Source organism: Esox lucius, chromosome 13 (genome assembly GCF_011004845.1).
Source record: "Esox lucius isolate fEsoLuc1 chromosome 13, fEsoLuc1.pri, whole genome shotgun sequence".
NCBI classification, from domain to species: Eukaryota; Metazoa; Chordata; class Actinopteri; order Esociformes; family Esocidae; genus Esox; species Esox lucius.
In genome coordinates, this window is record NC_047581.1 from 16,451,532 (window position 1) to 16,469,933 (window position 18,402).

At 38.6% G+C, this 18,402-nt stretch overlaps 1 protein-coding gene across 10 annotated transcripts in view; it reads right to left on the minus strand.

The window, feature by feature from the left end:
- Window positions 1-15,631, minus strand: part of pbx3b (pre-B-cell leukemia homeobox 3b) — a 102,349-nt gene extending 86,718 nt beyond the window's left edge. For 5 of the 10 annotated variants that reach the window (XM_013136642.3, XM_013136639.3, XM_013136647.3 and 2 more), the window contains exons 1-2: window positions 14,227-15,631; window positions 13,631-13,704 (exon numbers count right to left, since the gene is read on the minus strand). In XM_013136642.3, coding sequence (XP_012992096.1) covers window positions 13,631-13,704; window positions 14,227-14,420 — 268 coding nt within the window. In that variant the 5' untranslated portion in view covers window positions 14,421-15,631. Of the gene's footprint in view, window positions 1-13,630; window positions 13,711-14,226 lie in introns of all 10 variants that reach the window. The other 5 variants (XM_013136641.3, XM_013136638.3, XM_013136646.3 and 2 more) reach the window with 2 other exon arrangements.
- Between the last annotated feature and the right edge of the window lie 2,771 nt (window positions 15,632-18,402).

Consider the following 18,402-nt stretch of genomic DNA (forward strand, 5'->3'; position numbering starts at 1 on the left):
ACACCCCTAAGTGAAAATGTCCAAATTGGCCCCAAAGTGTCAATATTTTGTGTGGCCACCATTATTTTCCAGCACTGCCTTAACCCTCTTGGGCATGGAGTTCACCAGAGCCTCACAGGTTGCCACTGGAGTCCTCTTCCACTCCTCCATGATGACATCACAGAGCTGGTGGATGTTAAAGACCTTGCGGTCCTCCACCTTCCATTTGAGGATGCCCTACAGATGCTCAATAGGGTATAGGTCTGGAGACATGCCAGTCCATCACCTTCACCCTCAGCTTCTTTAGCAAGGCAGTGGTCGTCTTGGAGGTGTGTTTGGGGTCGTTATCATGTTGGAATACCGCCCTGCGGCCCAGGGGATCATGCTCTGCTTCAGTAAGTCACAGTACATGTTGGCATTCATGGTTCCCTCAATGAAATGTAGCTCCCCAGTGCAGGCAGAACTCATGCAGCCCCAGACCATGACACTCCCACCACCATGCTTGACTGTAGGCAAGACACACTTGTCTTTGTACTCGTCACCTGGTTGCCGCCACACACACTTAACACCATCTGAACCAAATACGTTTATATTGGTCTCATCAGACCACAGGACACGGTTCCAGTAAACCATGTCAGTAAGCTTGTCTTTAGCAAACTGTTTGCAGACGTCCTTGCGTATCATCTTTAGAAGAAGCTTCCTTCTGGGACGACTTTGATGCAGTGTGCGGCGTATGGTCAGAGCACTGACAGGCTGACCCCCAACCCATTCAACCTCTGCACCAATGCTGGCAGCACTCATACTTCTATTTCCCACAGACAACCTCTGGATATGACGCTGAGCACACGCACTCAATTTCTTTGGTTGATCATGGCGAGGCCTGTTCTGAGTGGAACCTGTTCTATTAAACCGCTGTATGGTCCCCCTATGCACAAGCGGTGTCTGCATAGGGCGCACGGCATCACCAGGGACCCTTCACATCCATGCTACTGTTTGCCCTCCTCCCATCAGGGAGGCAGTACAGGTCTCTCCGTTCTCACACCAGCAGGCTCTGAACTCTGTGACCCTGCTGAACTCTGTGACCCATCACTAACCAGACCCTCCCTTTGTTCGACTGGACTCTATCACTGCCTTACAATGTCTGATAAGGAAGTTTTCCGTTTTCTACAGGTACATGTCATTGTTGCTATTCCTGCATTTAATGTGCACATGCAGACTTGCACCTTAAAATTTCCTTGATTGCACATTCAGAACTGCCACTGTACTTGCATTTTCAATTGTTACATACACATGTCTACCTCGGGAATATCATTGCTGCTACACCTGCATTTCAGTTGCACATGCTACCCAATTCCTTCAATTTGCCTTGATTGGAAATTAGAATGCCATTGAGAATTGCCACTTGTACCAGCACAACTATTTATCCTACTTACATTATACTTAATACTTGAACATTATCTGCCCCTTATTTGCTTCCATTGCACATTTAGAATTGCCAGATGTAGTGCATTTGCATTAATTGCACATCTATACATTTCACTTGTGAATACACTCACCTAAAGGATTATTAGGAACACCATACTAATACTGTGTTTGACCCCCTTTCGCCTTCAGAACTGCCTTAATTCTATGTGACATTGATTCAACAAGGTGCTGAAAGCATTCTTTAGAAATGTTGGCCCATATTGATAGGATAGCATCTTGCAGTTGATGGAGATTTGTGGGATGCACATCCAGGGCACGAAGCTCCCGTTCCACCACATCCCAAAGATGCTCTATTGGGTTGAGATCTGGTGACTGTGGGGGCCATTTCAGTACAGTGAACTCATTGTCATGTTCAAGAAACCAATTTGAAATGATTTGTGACATGGTGCATTATCCTGCTGGAAGTAGCCATCAGAGGATTGGTACATGGTGGTCATAAAAGGATGGACATGGTCAGAAACAATGCTCAGGTAGGCCGTGGCATTTAAACGATGCCCAATTGGCACTAAGGGGCCTAAAGTGTGCCAAGAAAACATCTCCCACACCATTACACCACCACCACCAGCCTGCACAGTGGTAACAAGGCATGATGGATCCATGTTCTCATTCTGTTCACGCCAAATTCTGACTCTACCATCTGAATGTCTCAACAGAAATCGATACTCATCAGACCAGGCAACATTCATCCAGTCTTCAAATGTCCAATTTTGGTGAGCTCGTGCAAATTGTAGCCTCTTTTTCCTATTTGTAGTGGAGATGAGTGGTACCCGGTGGGGTCTTTTGCTGTTGTAGCCCATCCGCCTCAAGGTTGTGCGTGTTGTGGCTTCACAAATGCTTTGCTGCATACCTCGGTTGTAACAAGTGGTTATTTCAGTCAAAGTTGCTCTTCTATCAGCTTGAATCAGTCGGCCCATTCTCCTCTGACCTGTAGCATCAACAAGGCATTTTCGCCCACCGGACTGCCGCATACTGGATGTTTTTCCCTTTTCACATCATTCTTTGTAAACCCTAGAAATGGTTGTGCGTGACAATACCAGTAACTGAGCAGATTGTGAAATACTCAGACCGGCCCGTCTGGCACCAACAACCATGCCACGCTCAAAATTCGTTCCCATTCTGAAATTCAGTTTGGAGTTCAGGAGATTGTCTTGACCAGGACCACACCCCTAAATGCATTGAAGCATTTGCCATGTGATTGGTTGATTAGTTAATTGCATTAATGAGAAATTGAACAGGTGTTCCTAATAATCCTTTAGGTGAGTGTACATATACTATGTGTACATATATACATTTTCTGTCCTCCGCTATTTGCACATCTGGTTAGATGTAAACTGCATTTTGTTGTACTGTACTTGTACTTGTTCAGTGACAATAAAAATGAATCAGATCTAATAATCTAGTCTACATTCTGCTTCCAGGTATGCTAATAACAGTTGATTTAAGCCTTTTTAACTATTGCCCTGATAATAGAGATTGTCAGGCATGTAGCTATTATTTTTTTTTTACAAACACTGAGCAATTTGTGAAGGTCAACAACTTTGAGTCAATTAATTTTTGTGTTCTCTGACCTTCCCCATGTTGTTTGGGTGCATGTGCATTGTAAGCTGTTGTTATTATACTTGGTTGATATGAATGTCTAGGAGTGCCAATAACAGTTAAACAAGATATTTGGAAAAATATGTATTATCTATTCCTTTGAGCAAATTCACCTCAATTTAAGGTTACATTTCTCTCATAATTTAAGAGTCAGATCAAGCTGATAAACAATGACAGATTGTCATAGCCTTTATTGTCCCACCAAGGGAGAAAATTATTCTGGAGGGCACTGTCTCCCAACTGTATGTATTGTGATAAAATACTTAGATCTCATTGCACTTCAATGTTCCAAACATTACTCACCACGTGACTTTTACAGAGGGACAAGGGAGATAAAAAATTGTTTTGATCAGTCAAGGATATAAAGTGCTACAAACAATGCATTCCCTATTTAGAGACAACATTTAAAATGCAAAACCCTCAAGTATTCAATATAGATGCAGTAAACTACTGCTATAATAATATGCTGATATTGTCTGAAGGATATGGTATATCATTCAAAGATATGGATTGATCATCATTCAACTGGTGTTTATACTGTATAGTGGCTATCGTTGTGGTATCTATAGACAACAACAAAGAAAAACATGATGTTAGTATACAGAAATCTATTAACACCACTTACCTAATTAAGGTTACTTCATAATATCACTTCATCTAACATTTACTATTAAAATACTGTATCTCTGGCATCCAAAAATGTATGCACTGACATGACAAAACATTAGCTAAATAACATTGACATAACCCAAAAGCGAAAAAACAAAGCTAACTATAGCCATCCTAGCACTGGAAAACAGGAATACTCACTGAAAGTACACAAATGGTGCTACATGCAATAATCCAACCGCTACAATACGGCAGTAAATCTATGTAATTTTTATGTTACTGACTTTTCTTTTATTTTCACCCATTTAAACTGCATTCTCAGCGCACACCTGCACTCAATACTCAATTTCACTGAATAAAAATAGAAAGCCATTTGTGCTGTCAAAAGTGCACAAGGAATGCTTGTGGGCTAGACTACTGACAAAAAGTATACAATACTTCCATAAAATACAAAAGCAAAGAAAATATCTTGCAGAGTTCAATTTGGTTTGGTTTGATACATTGAAAAGGGGTGATATTATGTTGATTTGATCACATATGAGAGAAACATTGATGTGGAGTAAAGTAATAATGGGAACTCAAGTACAATGTCATGTAAAGTGGGGAGAACAAGTATTTGATAACCTGCAAAATCGGCAGTGTTTCCCACTTGCAAAGCATGTAGAAGTCTGTAATTTTTATCATAGGTACTCTTCAACTGTGACATTTGGCAGAAAGTATTTTTTGTTTTTATGTATTTTATCAATTATTTAGTTTTTTATATATTTTATATAAGAACATTAAAAAAAATGTTTCAAACATTACAGGCAATGTTCATTCTAAGTTGCTCAGGTGCGCTGCCTCACACCTTATCTAGGTCTGCTGTTCAGACGAAATGTTGCCTACGCAGATACAGTGGAGAGAACAAGTATTTGATACACTGCCGATTTAGCAGGTTTTCCAACTTACAAAGCATGTAGAGGTCTGTAATTTTATCATAGGTACTCTTCAACCGTGAGTGACGGAATCTAAAACAAAAATCCAGAAAATCACATTGTATGATTTTTAAGTAATTCATTAGCATTTTATTGCATGACATAAACATTTGATCCATCAGAAAAGCAGAACTTAATATTTGGTACAGAAACCTTTCTTTGCAATTACAGAGATCATATGTTTCCTGCAGTTCTTTAACAGGTTTGCACACACTGCAGCAGGGATTTTGGCCCACTCCTCCATACAGACCTTCTCCAGATCCTTCAGGTTTCGGGGCTGCCGCTGGGCAATACAGACTTTCAGCTCCCTCCAAAGATTTTGTATTGGGTTCAGGTCTGGAGACTGGCTAGGCCACTCCAGGACTTTGAGATGCTTCTTACGGAGCAACTCATTAGTTGCCCTGGCTGTGTGTTTTGGGTCGTTGTCATGCTGGAAGACCCAGCCACGACCCATCTTCAATGCTCTTACTGAGGGAAGGAGGTTGTTGGCCAAGATCTCGCGATACATGGCCCCATCCATCCTCCCCTCAATACGGCATAGTCGTCTTGTCCCCTTTGCAGAAAAGCATCCCCAAAGAATGATGTTTCCACCTCCATGCTTCACAGTTGGGATGGTGTTCTTGAGGTTGTACTCATCCTTCTTCTTCCTCCAAACACAGCGAGTGGAGTTTAGACCAAAAAGCTCTATTTTTGTCTCATCAGACCACATGACATTCTCCCATTCCTCCTCTGGATCATCCAGATGGTCATTGGCAAACTTCAGATGGGCCTGGACATGCGCTGGCTTGAGCAGGGGGACCTTGCATGCGCTGCAGGATTTTAATCCATGACAGCGTAATGTGTTACTAATGGTTTTCTTTGAAACTGTGGTTCCAGCTCTCTTCAGGTCATTGACCAGGTCCTGCTGTGTAGTTCTGGGCTGATCCCTCACCTTCCTCATGATCATTGATGCCCCACGAGGTGAGATCTTGCATGGAGCCCTAGACCGTGGGAGATTGACCGTAATCTTGAACTTCTTCCGCTTTCTAATAATTGCAGCAACAGTTGTTGCCTTCTCACCAAGCTGCTTGCCTATTGTCCTGTAGCTCATCCCAGCCTTGTGCAGGTCTACAATTTTATCCCTGATGTCCTTACACAGCTCTGGTCTTGGCCATTGTGGAGAGGTTGGAGTCTGTTTGATTGAGTGTGTGGACAGGTAACGAGTTCAAACAGGTGCAGTTAATACAGGTAATGAGTGGAGAACAGGAGGACTGCGTAGGCAACATTTCGTCTGAACAACAGACTTAGATGAGGTGTGAGGCAGCGCACCTCAGCAACTTAGAAGGAACATTGCCTGTAATGTTTGAAACATAATGTTTTTTTATGTTCTTACATAAAATACATAAAAACCTAAATAATTTATAAAATACATAAAAACAAAAATAATTGATATAAAAAAATCCTTTCTGCCAAATGTCAAGCATCTTTGCTGAAGTACATATGTGACACAAACACCCTACATGGATGGCTTTTTAAGCTTTCATGCTTGCTGGGAAAATTATTGATGGCAAGACATCAAAAATTGTACTCCTTTCAAATTCAGGGGAAAAGCATAACAATTTTAAAAAGCAGTGGCGGGTGGAACATTCACTTCCTGAAATGAAAATGTAATGTTTCAGTACTGAGCAGAGGTTAACCTGCGAAAAGTAGCTGACAAGTCAAAGGTGTTAGCAAATCCATCAGCTTGTCTCTGTGTGGTCTGAAAAGCATGCTGTTTCGGGAATATATAAGAGACACCTTGCTAAAAGATGTCGAGGCCCTGATGTTGATGATCTCCTCCATGCTGTTGTGCACTTAAAACATCTTCAAATTAAAGCACAAGTTTGACCACAACTGCACAATGCATTAGGTGGACCTCCATGAACATAAAGCACCAGGTGTACCATGAAAATAAGTAATTTCTCATAAATGTATTGATATATTTTGTAATACAAGACACAAAAAAGGTCAACTGAATTTATAAACTCACAATACCATAATTATTGCTATGAGATAATATTCTACATATTCAGATTTATTCATATCAAATTTTCTTTAAAAAAGAGGGAGCAAAACAAGGAATCTGAGGTAGAAGGTAATTAGATAAAACATGGGCACATCTGAGGGTACAGGGACCACATGTATTAAATTAGATTACCTAAAGTAAGACAATGTCATTGATACACAGACTGAGTCAATGTGGGAGGAACCTTACTGCCTCTTGGAGGAGGTGAACAATGGTGAGAAGGATATGTGCAATTTATTCTAATTTTATTTTCTACCATTCATCACGCTTCAACAGAGTGTTGTTTCAGCTGGTATACCCTGTTTGGTTAGCAAAGTGAGGAACAAGCACATTGAGGATAATGGCGAATGCTCAGAAACCAAGGCAGGGCCATGCCGCTGCAGGCTTTATTGATGTCTAATGTGTGGGAAACAATGCTGCCCTACAAAGAAAAAAGGCAGTTCTGTTCACAGAGTGGAACTGAGAAAAATGGCTTTAAAGTTTAGTTTATTTTCCAGCCGAATGAGTTAAAGGTAGATCAATGGAAATGTGATTTTGTTATCTTACTATGAGGTTACATGACCTTTGCCCTAGACAACAGTTACTGCCTTTTTGGTTGTTACATCACTGGAATATGTTTCCATAACATTTTTAATGCCAGATTTTGTTCATTTATGTACTGTTATGTAGCTGTTAGTTTCATATATGTTGACCACTATAAGCAAATTTGTAGTTACTACTCTTTTGCTCTGTAGTGCAGAAAATGTGGCGAACAGAAAGAATGATAAAGCTGCAACCCTCAATTTCACAGCCTGAAGATAATTATTTCAGAAACTCTGTCATGCTTAATTTACAACTATGATTTACAATTCAGAAATCCTGCAAAAGTACAATATTGTTCAAGGTTGCTAAATGTTAAAATACACTGCTCAAAAAAATTAAGGGAACACGTAATCATCATAGAATAACACCAAGTAAATTAAACTTTAGGGATATCAATATGTCCAGTTAGGAAGCATAAGCAATTGTCAATCACTGTCTACTGTTTTGGTGCAAATGAAAGTGACAACAGGTGCATCAGGTGCATTCTTCCTGACTGATTCTTCTCTAGTTTTGCATTTTGCTAGTGTCCTTGTCTCTACTGGTAGCATGAGGCGGTACCTGCAACCCATTCAGGTTGCACAGGCAGTCCACCTCATCCAGGATGGCACATCCATACGTGCCACCGCAAGAAGGTTTACTGTGCCTACCAGTACACTCTCAAGAGCATGGAGGAGATACTAGGAGACGGGCCATTAAACAAGGAGAGCTGGAAAGGGCCGTAGAAGTACATCAACCCAACAGCAGGACTGGTATCTGCTCCTTGCAAAGAGGAACAAGAAGAACACTGCCAGAGCCCTACAAAATGACCTCCAGCAGGCTACTGGAATGCATGTTTGTGACCCAACTGTCAGAAACAGACTCTACGAGGGTGGCATGAGGGCCCGACGTCCTCTAGCGGCACCTGTGCTCACACCCCATCACTATGCAGCTCGATTGACATTCCACAGAGAATACCAGAATTGCCAGGTCTTAGATGCTATAAGCGCTTGGTTACCTACCGACCTGATGTAAGTTTATAAATTGATATGCACCCCAGAATTCTCTTAGTTAGGACAACGGAGTATTGGGCAACGGCTTAAATAACAGCCCCATCTTCCCAAACTGCTGTTCACTGCATAAGAAAGCAGAAGTAGCCCTGCCATTGAGATAGCCAAGAGCCCAGCTGGGAAGAAGCCATTCTACCAAACACTATCTAATTTCTCCAGCCACATCACTGGGGCACTCTCAAACAATAGGCAGCCAAAGTCAATTGTCTGTCTGCTGAATGAATTTCTGTTCCGTGGCATACATTGACTATGGCATTTTGCACAAATCAAATCAATAGAGAGCAACAGGTAACAAAAAAGCAGTCTTCACAAATATTGACTACTGATAATAGCCATGCTAAAGACACTGATATTGTTAGATTTGTTTTTCATTTTAATAATAACAAAATAATAATGGGATGTCAAATAAACAACAAATGTAGGAGGCATTTAATTACTGCCAAATCACGCACTCTGAAATTCAACCAATCCAGTGTTCATAAACATAGCTTGCACATAAATGAACTACCAGACAAATACTGCGGTGCGTTCAGCAGTGTATTCAGCAGTGTGAGGAGGCTAACATGCCCCCAACCCCCGACATTCCCCTAGTGCAGCTAGTTTCTCTAATCCACTACTCTACACACTGGATCTAGGCATTTATCAGCCTAAGCCTCCTGCACTCTTCTACCTCTCCAGACCTCCCATTTCTGAACTTGATGAGTCAAAGGTCAGGAAAACAACAAGTCAATAAGCAGCGAAGAGGAGTACAGTGCAGCTGAAAAAGCTGTGGGGAGGACTGAGCCTCACTGTGGTGTGCTGTGATTTAGCCTGCAATAGATGTCTGTAATCTCTTTCTATTGATTAAACCTCACATCAAAGAAGTGTCCTGCCGCAGAATCCTTCCCTTTCCTGATCAGAAAAAAACATATGGAGGTAATCTTTCACCTTTGTTTTTCTTGCTGCTTCATTGCATGCCTCTTTTCCAGGGCAAGAAGGAAAGGAGAACAGCAAGAGAAAACAAATCCAGCACAGAGGAACTACTGCAAAGCTGATTAGCACTGAGATCTCCCTCCCAATGCACTGTAGGTCTTACACAAGCTGTAAGGTAGTAAGAAATGACAGCATACTTATATACTTTGAGTTTACTTTTTCTCTGAAATGTTGGGCAAAATTCAGAAGTGGTGTGAAAAAGGAACTTTGTCAAATAACAATCCAGCGTGATGGTTTACAGCTTGCTAGTATCAAAATCATGATAGTGAGAGAGACAAAATCTTAAAAAGGTAATATAATTGTACCAGTTCTGACAATATCTTACATTAAGCCAATTGAAATGCAAAACAGAGAGTAATTGAAAAAAATAACATTCTGCTAAAAGCATTACATTTACTGATAGGTAAATGATTTCATCCCACCACTTAGATTTATTGCAAAATGCCCTCTAATAAGCATATCAAAGTGAATTAATACCTTTAAAGCATTATCAATGAGGAAATCAACTCAGGGTAAAATAAGATTAAGAGCAGAAAACACTCCAAACTGCCTTCCATTGCAAAATCTATCCGTCTGTTAACCATTAAAGTGCATTCCCTTCTCTCTTTCCGAACCACACAAAACAGGCTACTGACCCAAGTGGAAAGATAGATTCAGCTTAACCCCTCAACCCTGCCACCATGCACCAAGCTCCTTGGAGGGTTTATGAAAGACTAGGTGGGAAGCACACATAAGGAAGGTTTCTCCACACAGACTGAAATGGGCATCAGACATTAAAATGTTAGTAAATAGATATCAGGTAGTATTTCTCGTCTTTATATTGGAGTGTTTAAAAGAGCTTTGATTGAATAACACAAAAAATTTATTAATTTGTACCGTCTAAAAAATGCATATATAAAATAATTAGACAGTTTGCTAAACTGCTGAATTCATGGTTGAACACATATTGGGTTAATGTGTACTTCTGTGACTCCAAAACATTTTGTTCTCTAAGATTTGCCCTTCATATTTTTTGTTTCAAGCCTGTATCGTGCATACATGTATCTTGTTCTTATGGTAATTGTTATATGAATAATGATAATCAAATTAAGGCACTTTAATATCTGATGAGATAATGTTTCAAAATACACTCATCTCATTATTGAGGCACTGAAATTACATTTCAGCTCTATAGAAATTAAAACATTAAAACTCTCAATAATAATAATTCAATTTAAAGCTATTATCAAACTTCACATTTCACACATAGTCATCAGAAGGAGTGAAATAGAGAACAAGTTCAACCAAAATAATTGCTATACACAGCGATTTTATTTTTCAAGCACAGCACATAACGTGGATTATTATCATGGCATAAGCCACAAGTCACGCCCATCTGAAAATGTGCTTCTCGTTACCAGCACTTTGTCTGTATTTCAGAAGTGAACAATCTATCTGTCAACTAATTTCCATTTATGAATAGCTTTCAAAGTATAAATTGATGATAATAATCATACTTTTTGTATTTCCCTGTGTAAATCAATCTTTGTCATGGACAAAGAGTGTAACAGTCATGGTGTTACAAAATGTACATAGGTCAATAAAGTTTTATCCCAAATGTTGGTCAAAGTCAATGTATCAATGGGAATTAAACTCAGTGACACAACAACTACAGGACAAGAGAAGAGAAAGTGTGTGTTCCCCCATATTGGATGCTTGATTATATGAGCATATAAAGTAGCCCACCAGTCAGAAGACCAAACTATCAAGAACATTTCACATAGCCTATCTTGCTCAATTACAGTTTGTTTTTTTATCTATCATGTTTTGGAAAAAATGTGCTTGTAAATTACATGTTAATGTTCACGACAGGTAAGTGTCTTGTATTTAATATTCTAGATGACATCAATCAGGAATTAGTAATGTTGCACATCTTTGGGAAGCCATGGTGAAAGATGACGAGAGATGGTTAGGGGACAGTTCAAAAATCTCTTTGGGGGTATACTTAAGAAAAAGCTGACTGTAGAGAATAATTTAATGCAAATATATTAAAACTTATTCATACACATTTGCCATATCGGATTTTTCAAACATTAATATAATAATATTTGGATAAAAGATATTGGCCTGTATAATTGTACATTATATTTTACAAGAAATGTAATAAGTCAAGTCTCCCCTAAATGACTGTATTCTGTACATGTTCTGTTTCGTATTACGCAATTGTTTGTGCTTTAACAGAGTCAATATTTGATGGACAAAAAATTATAATGCAATTGCAGTATTTTATTGTGACATTTATCAGAAGTGATTTTTCTTGATCTTCTAACATTTTTCAAAAACCGTTGCAATATTTTTCTAATTTAGTTCTATAAAACATTCAGAAAAGGGGCATCAAAAGGATTAAAAAAGATTTTTAAAAATTAGCTTGTAAGCAAGGTCATTTAAATAATTAGCATAGTTAAAGTCTCATGATTATTTTTTGGATGTAATGTAATATAAAATATGTAAAAAGTTCTCCAAAAAAGTAATCCAATTTGTGCCCATTGAATGAGTAAGCTCTTAAGGCATATTGGTTTGCATGGGTTGATTTCAATGCATGGATTAAGCAATGATGCACATGCAGAAACTATGTGTATGTATGTATATTGTTTGCATACTCAGAGATGCTCATTCATTGTTGCTCACACACCATTACATAAAGCTAAATCATATTTTCTCCCTTTTCCTTATGCAATCGCTCTTTCACTTTCCCTCTTTCGTCTCGATGGGAATAAAGAACACCTCAAGTAGGCTAGACAGCCAAGCGGGTCCTTCTCCTGCCCCTGTGGACACCTCCTGTGGCCAAAGGTTCATTAAGTTTTATGGTCTTCCCCAAGTCACTTCTGTTTATAAGCCACACAAAGGCCACAAATCTGACAACCCATCATGTTCACTGTTTTGAAGCAGTAGCAAAAAAAAACAGCCTCTGCCTAGTACCCAATATTGGGTATTGCATGGAAAATCAGCCACATATTTTTCATGAATTAATCAAGTGCTATATTTTTATGTTTTAATTACAACATTGATTATTTTAATTTTAATTTGACATTTTGAAATTAGTTTATAACTGAGATGTTTAACAGTTGCATTATACTTATTAGGTCCAAACGATCTTGCCTTGCAATGAATGGTCTTGGCTACCAGTCCTATCTTAAACCTTGCTACATTTCCAAATTATCTCTTATTGGTGAAACTTTGTGCATTTTGAGAAGTGTAACTTCTAAAAAAAATTCTAATAATAATACAAAAACCCTTCTGATATCACCAAATGTAACAATCTGTCGAAAAAGTATAACGATTTCCAACATCAAGTTATGTGATGACTGCAGAAAGTGCCTATAAGAGTCAACTTAAATCAACCATATATTCCCAACACAGGGATAATGGAACATTGTTGTGCCCAACGGGAAGTAACATGTGAATGTATGCTTCACAAAAACATTAACTGCTAAACATGTCTAACCTGCCTATGAATAACAGAGTTGACTTATGCTTGAACCTTGCAGTCTTCTAACACAAACCCCGAAAACATTTCTAAAAAGAATAAAACCAGCTCACATGCCTTCAGAACACATATTACCATTAGACGTTATGTGTTTTGGGGGGATGCAAATATCTGTATGTGTTGTTTTTTATTGGGTCACACAATGCGCGGTTATTTACTTTGCCCCGTTTCATTGCACTTAGCTTGTCGCGTTATAAACGGCTGGCTTTATTGATCCAGTCAATGCTTTATGTGCTTTACAGATGGCAACAATGGACTCGCGCCAATAATGACAACGGTAATCCCGAGGAGAGCAAATCTCTTTAAGTAGGAGATTCCATTTAGGACTAATTTAAATAGGGAAAACAGGGATAATTATCATCACTGCCGGCCAAAGTTTATATGTTATTAAAATAGGAGCTACGGACACAACTCACATAATGCGCATGGTGTGGTGTAGTCTTATATCACAGAATTCAATGAATATTCTTGAATGAGAAGACGCCGGAATGCTAGTTACGCACAATGTAAACGTGCAGGTTGCGTGGTCTTCTATGCCACCGCGATGTAGGATAAATGCCCTACATGTCTACGTGAGAGCACTGCTACCTTTTTCATTTTGCGGAGGATTTGCTGAGGACTCGCAAAGCCTAAAATGATCCCATAAAATCGCATAACGGACGGAGCTGATTCTGTCTCCCCTTGATAGCATCGGACAAGGGTGCTTTGGGGAGAGTAAAGATGGCGGTGTGCAAATACGTTGGGGCTCCGCAATGTTGTCTATTATTGAAACAATATTTGTGTTTAATCATACACTTTAGTAAATGTGAAGCTTTACCTGTTTTCTCTTTGATCTCACAGAGGACGCTGAAGAGTGCGGGTTTCATCCTGTGGCAGTTCAGTCCATGTTTCCTGTTTCAGTTTGAGACAAAAACCAACATTGAAATATAGTCACTATAACACAACAGTTATTGTAACTTCTACCAAATTACTCTGAATAATGTGTCTACGCCCTTTGCAATAACTTCGTATTTTTGCTCATTTTGCATTTGGGATATGTGTAAGCTATCTCTAGTTAATGTTGACATGCATCAAGTTGTACAAGAAACAGTGCTTTGTCAGCAAATCTAATTTAATTGTTGGTTTAAAACGTTTTGAAGACTTTTTAAGTTTCTTTTAAGAAGTTTGTATAAAATTCAAAAATATACTGCCGTATTTTGTATACTCCAAAAGCCAGTATAGAGTTAATACAGGAATTACAGAATGACAAGTGTTAACTTTGAAACCTACATTGGCCCATGATAAAATGTTAACACGGGATACACAAATGCAGCAGCATTTTGTAGCCTGTTTGATATTATATGTATGTGAATGTTTGTTATCAAGAGGGCTTTGTAGATAAGTGTTTGAAAGAAAATATATAAATGAACCAACTTTGCTTGCGCCTCGTCCAGACTTTGGTCAGTAATAGTCATTATTTGATGCAGAATGTCACCGATATCTTGTTTTCTCCCATCATCTGTCCCATCGTGTCCATGTGGAGGCGGCAGTGCCATGCCTCCTTGTACCGAGTGGCCAGCCAAACTGACGCCGCCAAGAGCCTGCATGATCCGGGCTTGTTCGTCCATAGTCAACCGCAACCGAATCAATGCACAAAGCCACACAAAATTAAACTTGGTATGAAAAACTCACATACAAAAACAGCTACAACATGTGTTGCGTTACAGAGCTGTACCCTATATTGGTAAAACAACGCTTACGCGAATGAGAAAAAATAAATAGGTGAGTACCAGTATCAATGTCGCGTGTCCAAGTAATCACTTTATTGCAATCTTCCTTCTTTACGCAGTGTCTATGTGTATCTATGAATTTTTTGTCCGAAAATGCATGAGATATAATTGTTCAAAACTTCTTTGTCAAAATGAAACTCGCTGTCCCTCGTATTCTGCACCTCTTGTCAATTCGTCTTTCTCGTTTTGATTTGATGTGTTGTGTATGATTGCTCCTTGCTGATCTCATTAGCAGTCTTCTTTTGATTGTTTCCTCGTGCAGTTCCTCAAGAAAATGTTCAAATCCCCATTATTGTCAACAGGATACAAAATATCCAAAGTGAAAAAGCAATTAAGAAGTAAATGAAAAAATAAACAAAATGAAAAACGAAATACAACACGTTGATAGTAAATTAGTACCTGCTAACTGTAAATGTAGAGCAATTATTTTCAAGATAACGGAATATAAATAAATAATGAGTGTCACTGGTAGCCAAACGCAAAACTAAAAAAATACAATGTAGAAAAAAGTTGATAGTCTTACTGGGAAAATTATAGAAAAAATAACTGCAAAAAATTAATTAGGCTACACGTTGTAAAGCGATGCGAAAAATATCTGCCTGCTGAAATTTATGAGCCTGAGCTTCTGCCTGTGTGTGCTTTATGTTGTTTGATGGCAGCGGTAGTGAGCGATTGACAGTATGCCAATGCCACTCACTCAGTGAAGACGTGTTAGAGCAAGAGTTAAAATAATAAAAAAAACAAAAACATAATAATCGTATAAAAATGCACGCTCCTCCCTTCAGAGGAGGGGTCTATATTCTTGTCACTATTCTCTGGAAAGGCTAAAACAAAATGCTAGAGCATTGCTTGATGATTATAAAGATGAAATAACGATGTAGTCCCACTTGTCGTATGCCTCACGCGTGCACCTGTACCAAAATGCTGTCATTTCCCACAAATAATAATAAAATATAGAATATTGTGTAACACAATATATAATCAGAGTGTTAAATAGTTTTATATAGAACTGATAATGAATTGCACAGGCTGCTCAGGACTATGGAATGTTCGTCTCCACCAAGCCTTGACTCATAGCTGTAGACATGTTTATAATAGTGGAAGTACCTCATTGACCAATCAACGCTGTGCTTGAATTCGATTGACGACCACGTTGTCCAATTGCTGGCAGATGCATGTCCCTGAAAGCCTGCCCACCACATCCCTCTATCTTCACTGTACAAAAGAATATAAACTTCCGATTGGTCGTTGCTATGGGTGACATCTATTTCACAAGCAGGCGGCGCTGCTCAGCGCTCTCTTGCAGTTGCTATGGCAGCAGACAAGTTGTTGAGCTAGATTCAAGTCTACTACAACATTTAGACCCATCAGCACACCATTCATATAGGACAGAATGTATTGAGAGGTTCACATCTTACAAACACACTAGGGCAGCAAGTATCTTTTAAGTTTATTTTGGTGCATTGTCGAAGAGCTCTACATTTTGATGATAGTGCAGTTCACAATAACTCTGTCCTGGTGGTGCCACATAAAATATGGTTATATTATTAACATTTTCTGTAGCTATTACATTCAATGAAGAGGCTACACATAACCTATGGGTTGTTCTTGAATCTAAAGTGGACCCCTATTTGGTCAGACATTGCCAAGTTGCACTGAAAAATGGCCATCCACGTGTGAAAAAGCACTGATTGCCTAAAATATTAGATTGTGTGGTTTCAATAATTAACAAATTGATAACTGTTTAGAACAGTGACTTAAAAAGAACTAAAGGCACAAGTCATTATGTCCTATTTACTATGTTCAAGTCTTTTTGATAGAAGATTGCAAAATAGATTGCAAAATGTTAACAATTATTCTTGAAACATATGACTTAGTACTGACAAACATGGTTTAGTTTGCTTATTATTATTATTATTATTATTACAAATCATAAAAGTCATTTGAGAGGGATTTGGATGTTTGATGGTTAAGATCACAACATGCAGTTTTCACCAAGTAAAAAACTAATTTGATTCTCTTCTTTAGTGAACTGTGTAGTTCCAGTTCTTCTTATTCACTTGACCTTGAAGTATCAGCTCAACACACTCTTGAGTTTAGTGAATGGGAGAACCCGGACTACTGCATTTATCATTGAAATACTGAGCTGTCAAGTCACACTGCATACCTGTCAAGGAGGGCTCAAAAGTACAGCTTGAGCTCCTCTCCTCTGTTGCAGTGCATGATTCTTCATTGTATTGCATAGCATGCCTACACCATTGTTTCCAGCCATGTCAACATAATTCATTTCCATTCTATGACAGCCCCCCACAAAAAGACACAGCATTCCAAGTTCACCATACTGTATTTACAGAAACGCACTATTATGTAAAATTATGTTTTTAATGTTGAAACCATCTTATTAATTTAAAACAAATTTTGCTAAACCTACCTAAAGAAATTATTGGTCCTGAGAAATTCTAAAAATATTAACTTCTTATGCACTGGACCCACTTTTTTGAAAACTTCCCACAAGAAACAAATCAGTATCCAGTATTAACCCACTTCCAGGAACATGATAGACACACTAAATACACATAAGGATTTCAGAAAGTAATTATTAAAATATATGGTAATTGAAACTGTCAGAGCATGAACTGTGCGTAAGATATCCCATTGCAACACAACTGAGCTTGAACTTTTCTGCAAAACAGTGAACAAATTTGATAAAATTGCTAAACTCAGGTGTGCTAGGTTGATAGAGATCTATGTTAACAGATTCACTGCTGTAATCCAACTTAAAAAGAATGGTTTGGAAATTAGTGGAAAAAAACTGACAAATGCAAAGAAGTTCAAGAACTTGTTGAATCTCTGTAGGCACTGTTTGCTTAGTCTATAAAGTATGGTTTAGTTTGGCAGCATTGTGGTGTTGTTCGAAAAAACAAAACATGAATCCCAGCTCAATAACCCTTAGCTTCCATTCCGTCTAAATTTGAGTCTCAGAAAGTATTATGCTTCAGGACATAGTCCATATATGCTATGTTTAGAATATTGTGATGATCAATCTAGCCGTTCTGGAGAAATAATTGAAATTGGTCTAAAATATATCAAAATGTATTACATGACCTGTTCGTTATTTATTTCTTATCATTGGCAAACATAGTAAAGAGTACAGAGGGAGAGACCCCACCTTCTGAGGTAGTGTATGCCATATTTTTCTACCATTCTCATATATTATAGACTATATATATATATATATATATATATATATATATATATATATATATATATATACACATACACTCACCTAAAGGATTATTAGGAACACCTGTTCAATTTCTCATTAATGCAATTATCTAAACATCCAATCACATGGCAGTTGCTTCAATGCATTTAGGGGTGTGGTCCTGGTCAAGACAATCTCCTGAACTCCAAACTGAATGTCAGAATGGGAAAGAAAGAAAAAGAGGCTACAATTTGCACGAGCTCACCAAAATTGGACATTTGAAGACTGGATGAATGTTGCCTGGTCTGATGAGTATCGATTTCTGTTGAGACATGTAATGGTGTGGGGGATGTTTTCTTGGCACACTTTAGGCCCCTTAGTGCCAATTGGGCATCGTTTAAATGCCACGGCCTACCTGAGCATTGTTTCTGACCATGTCCATCCTTTTATGACCACCATGTCCCCTTCCTCTGATGGCTACTTCCAGCAGGATAATGCACCATGTCACAAAGCTCGAATAATTTCAAATTGGTTTCTTGAACATGACTGTATGAGTTCACTGTACTGAAATGGCCCCCACAGTCACCAGATCTCAACCGAACAGAGCATCTTTGG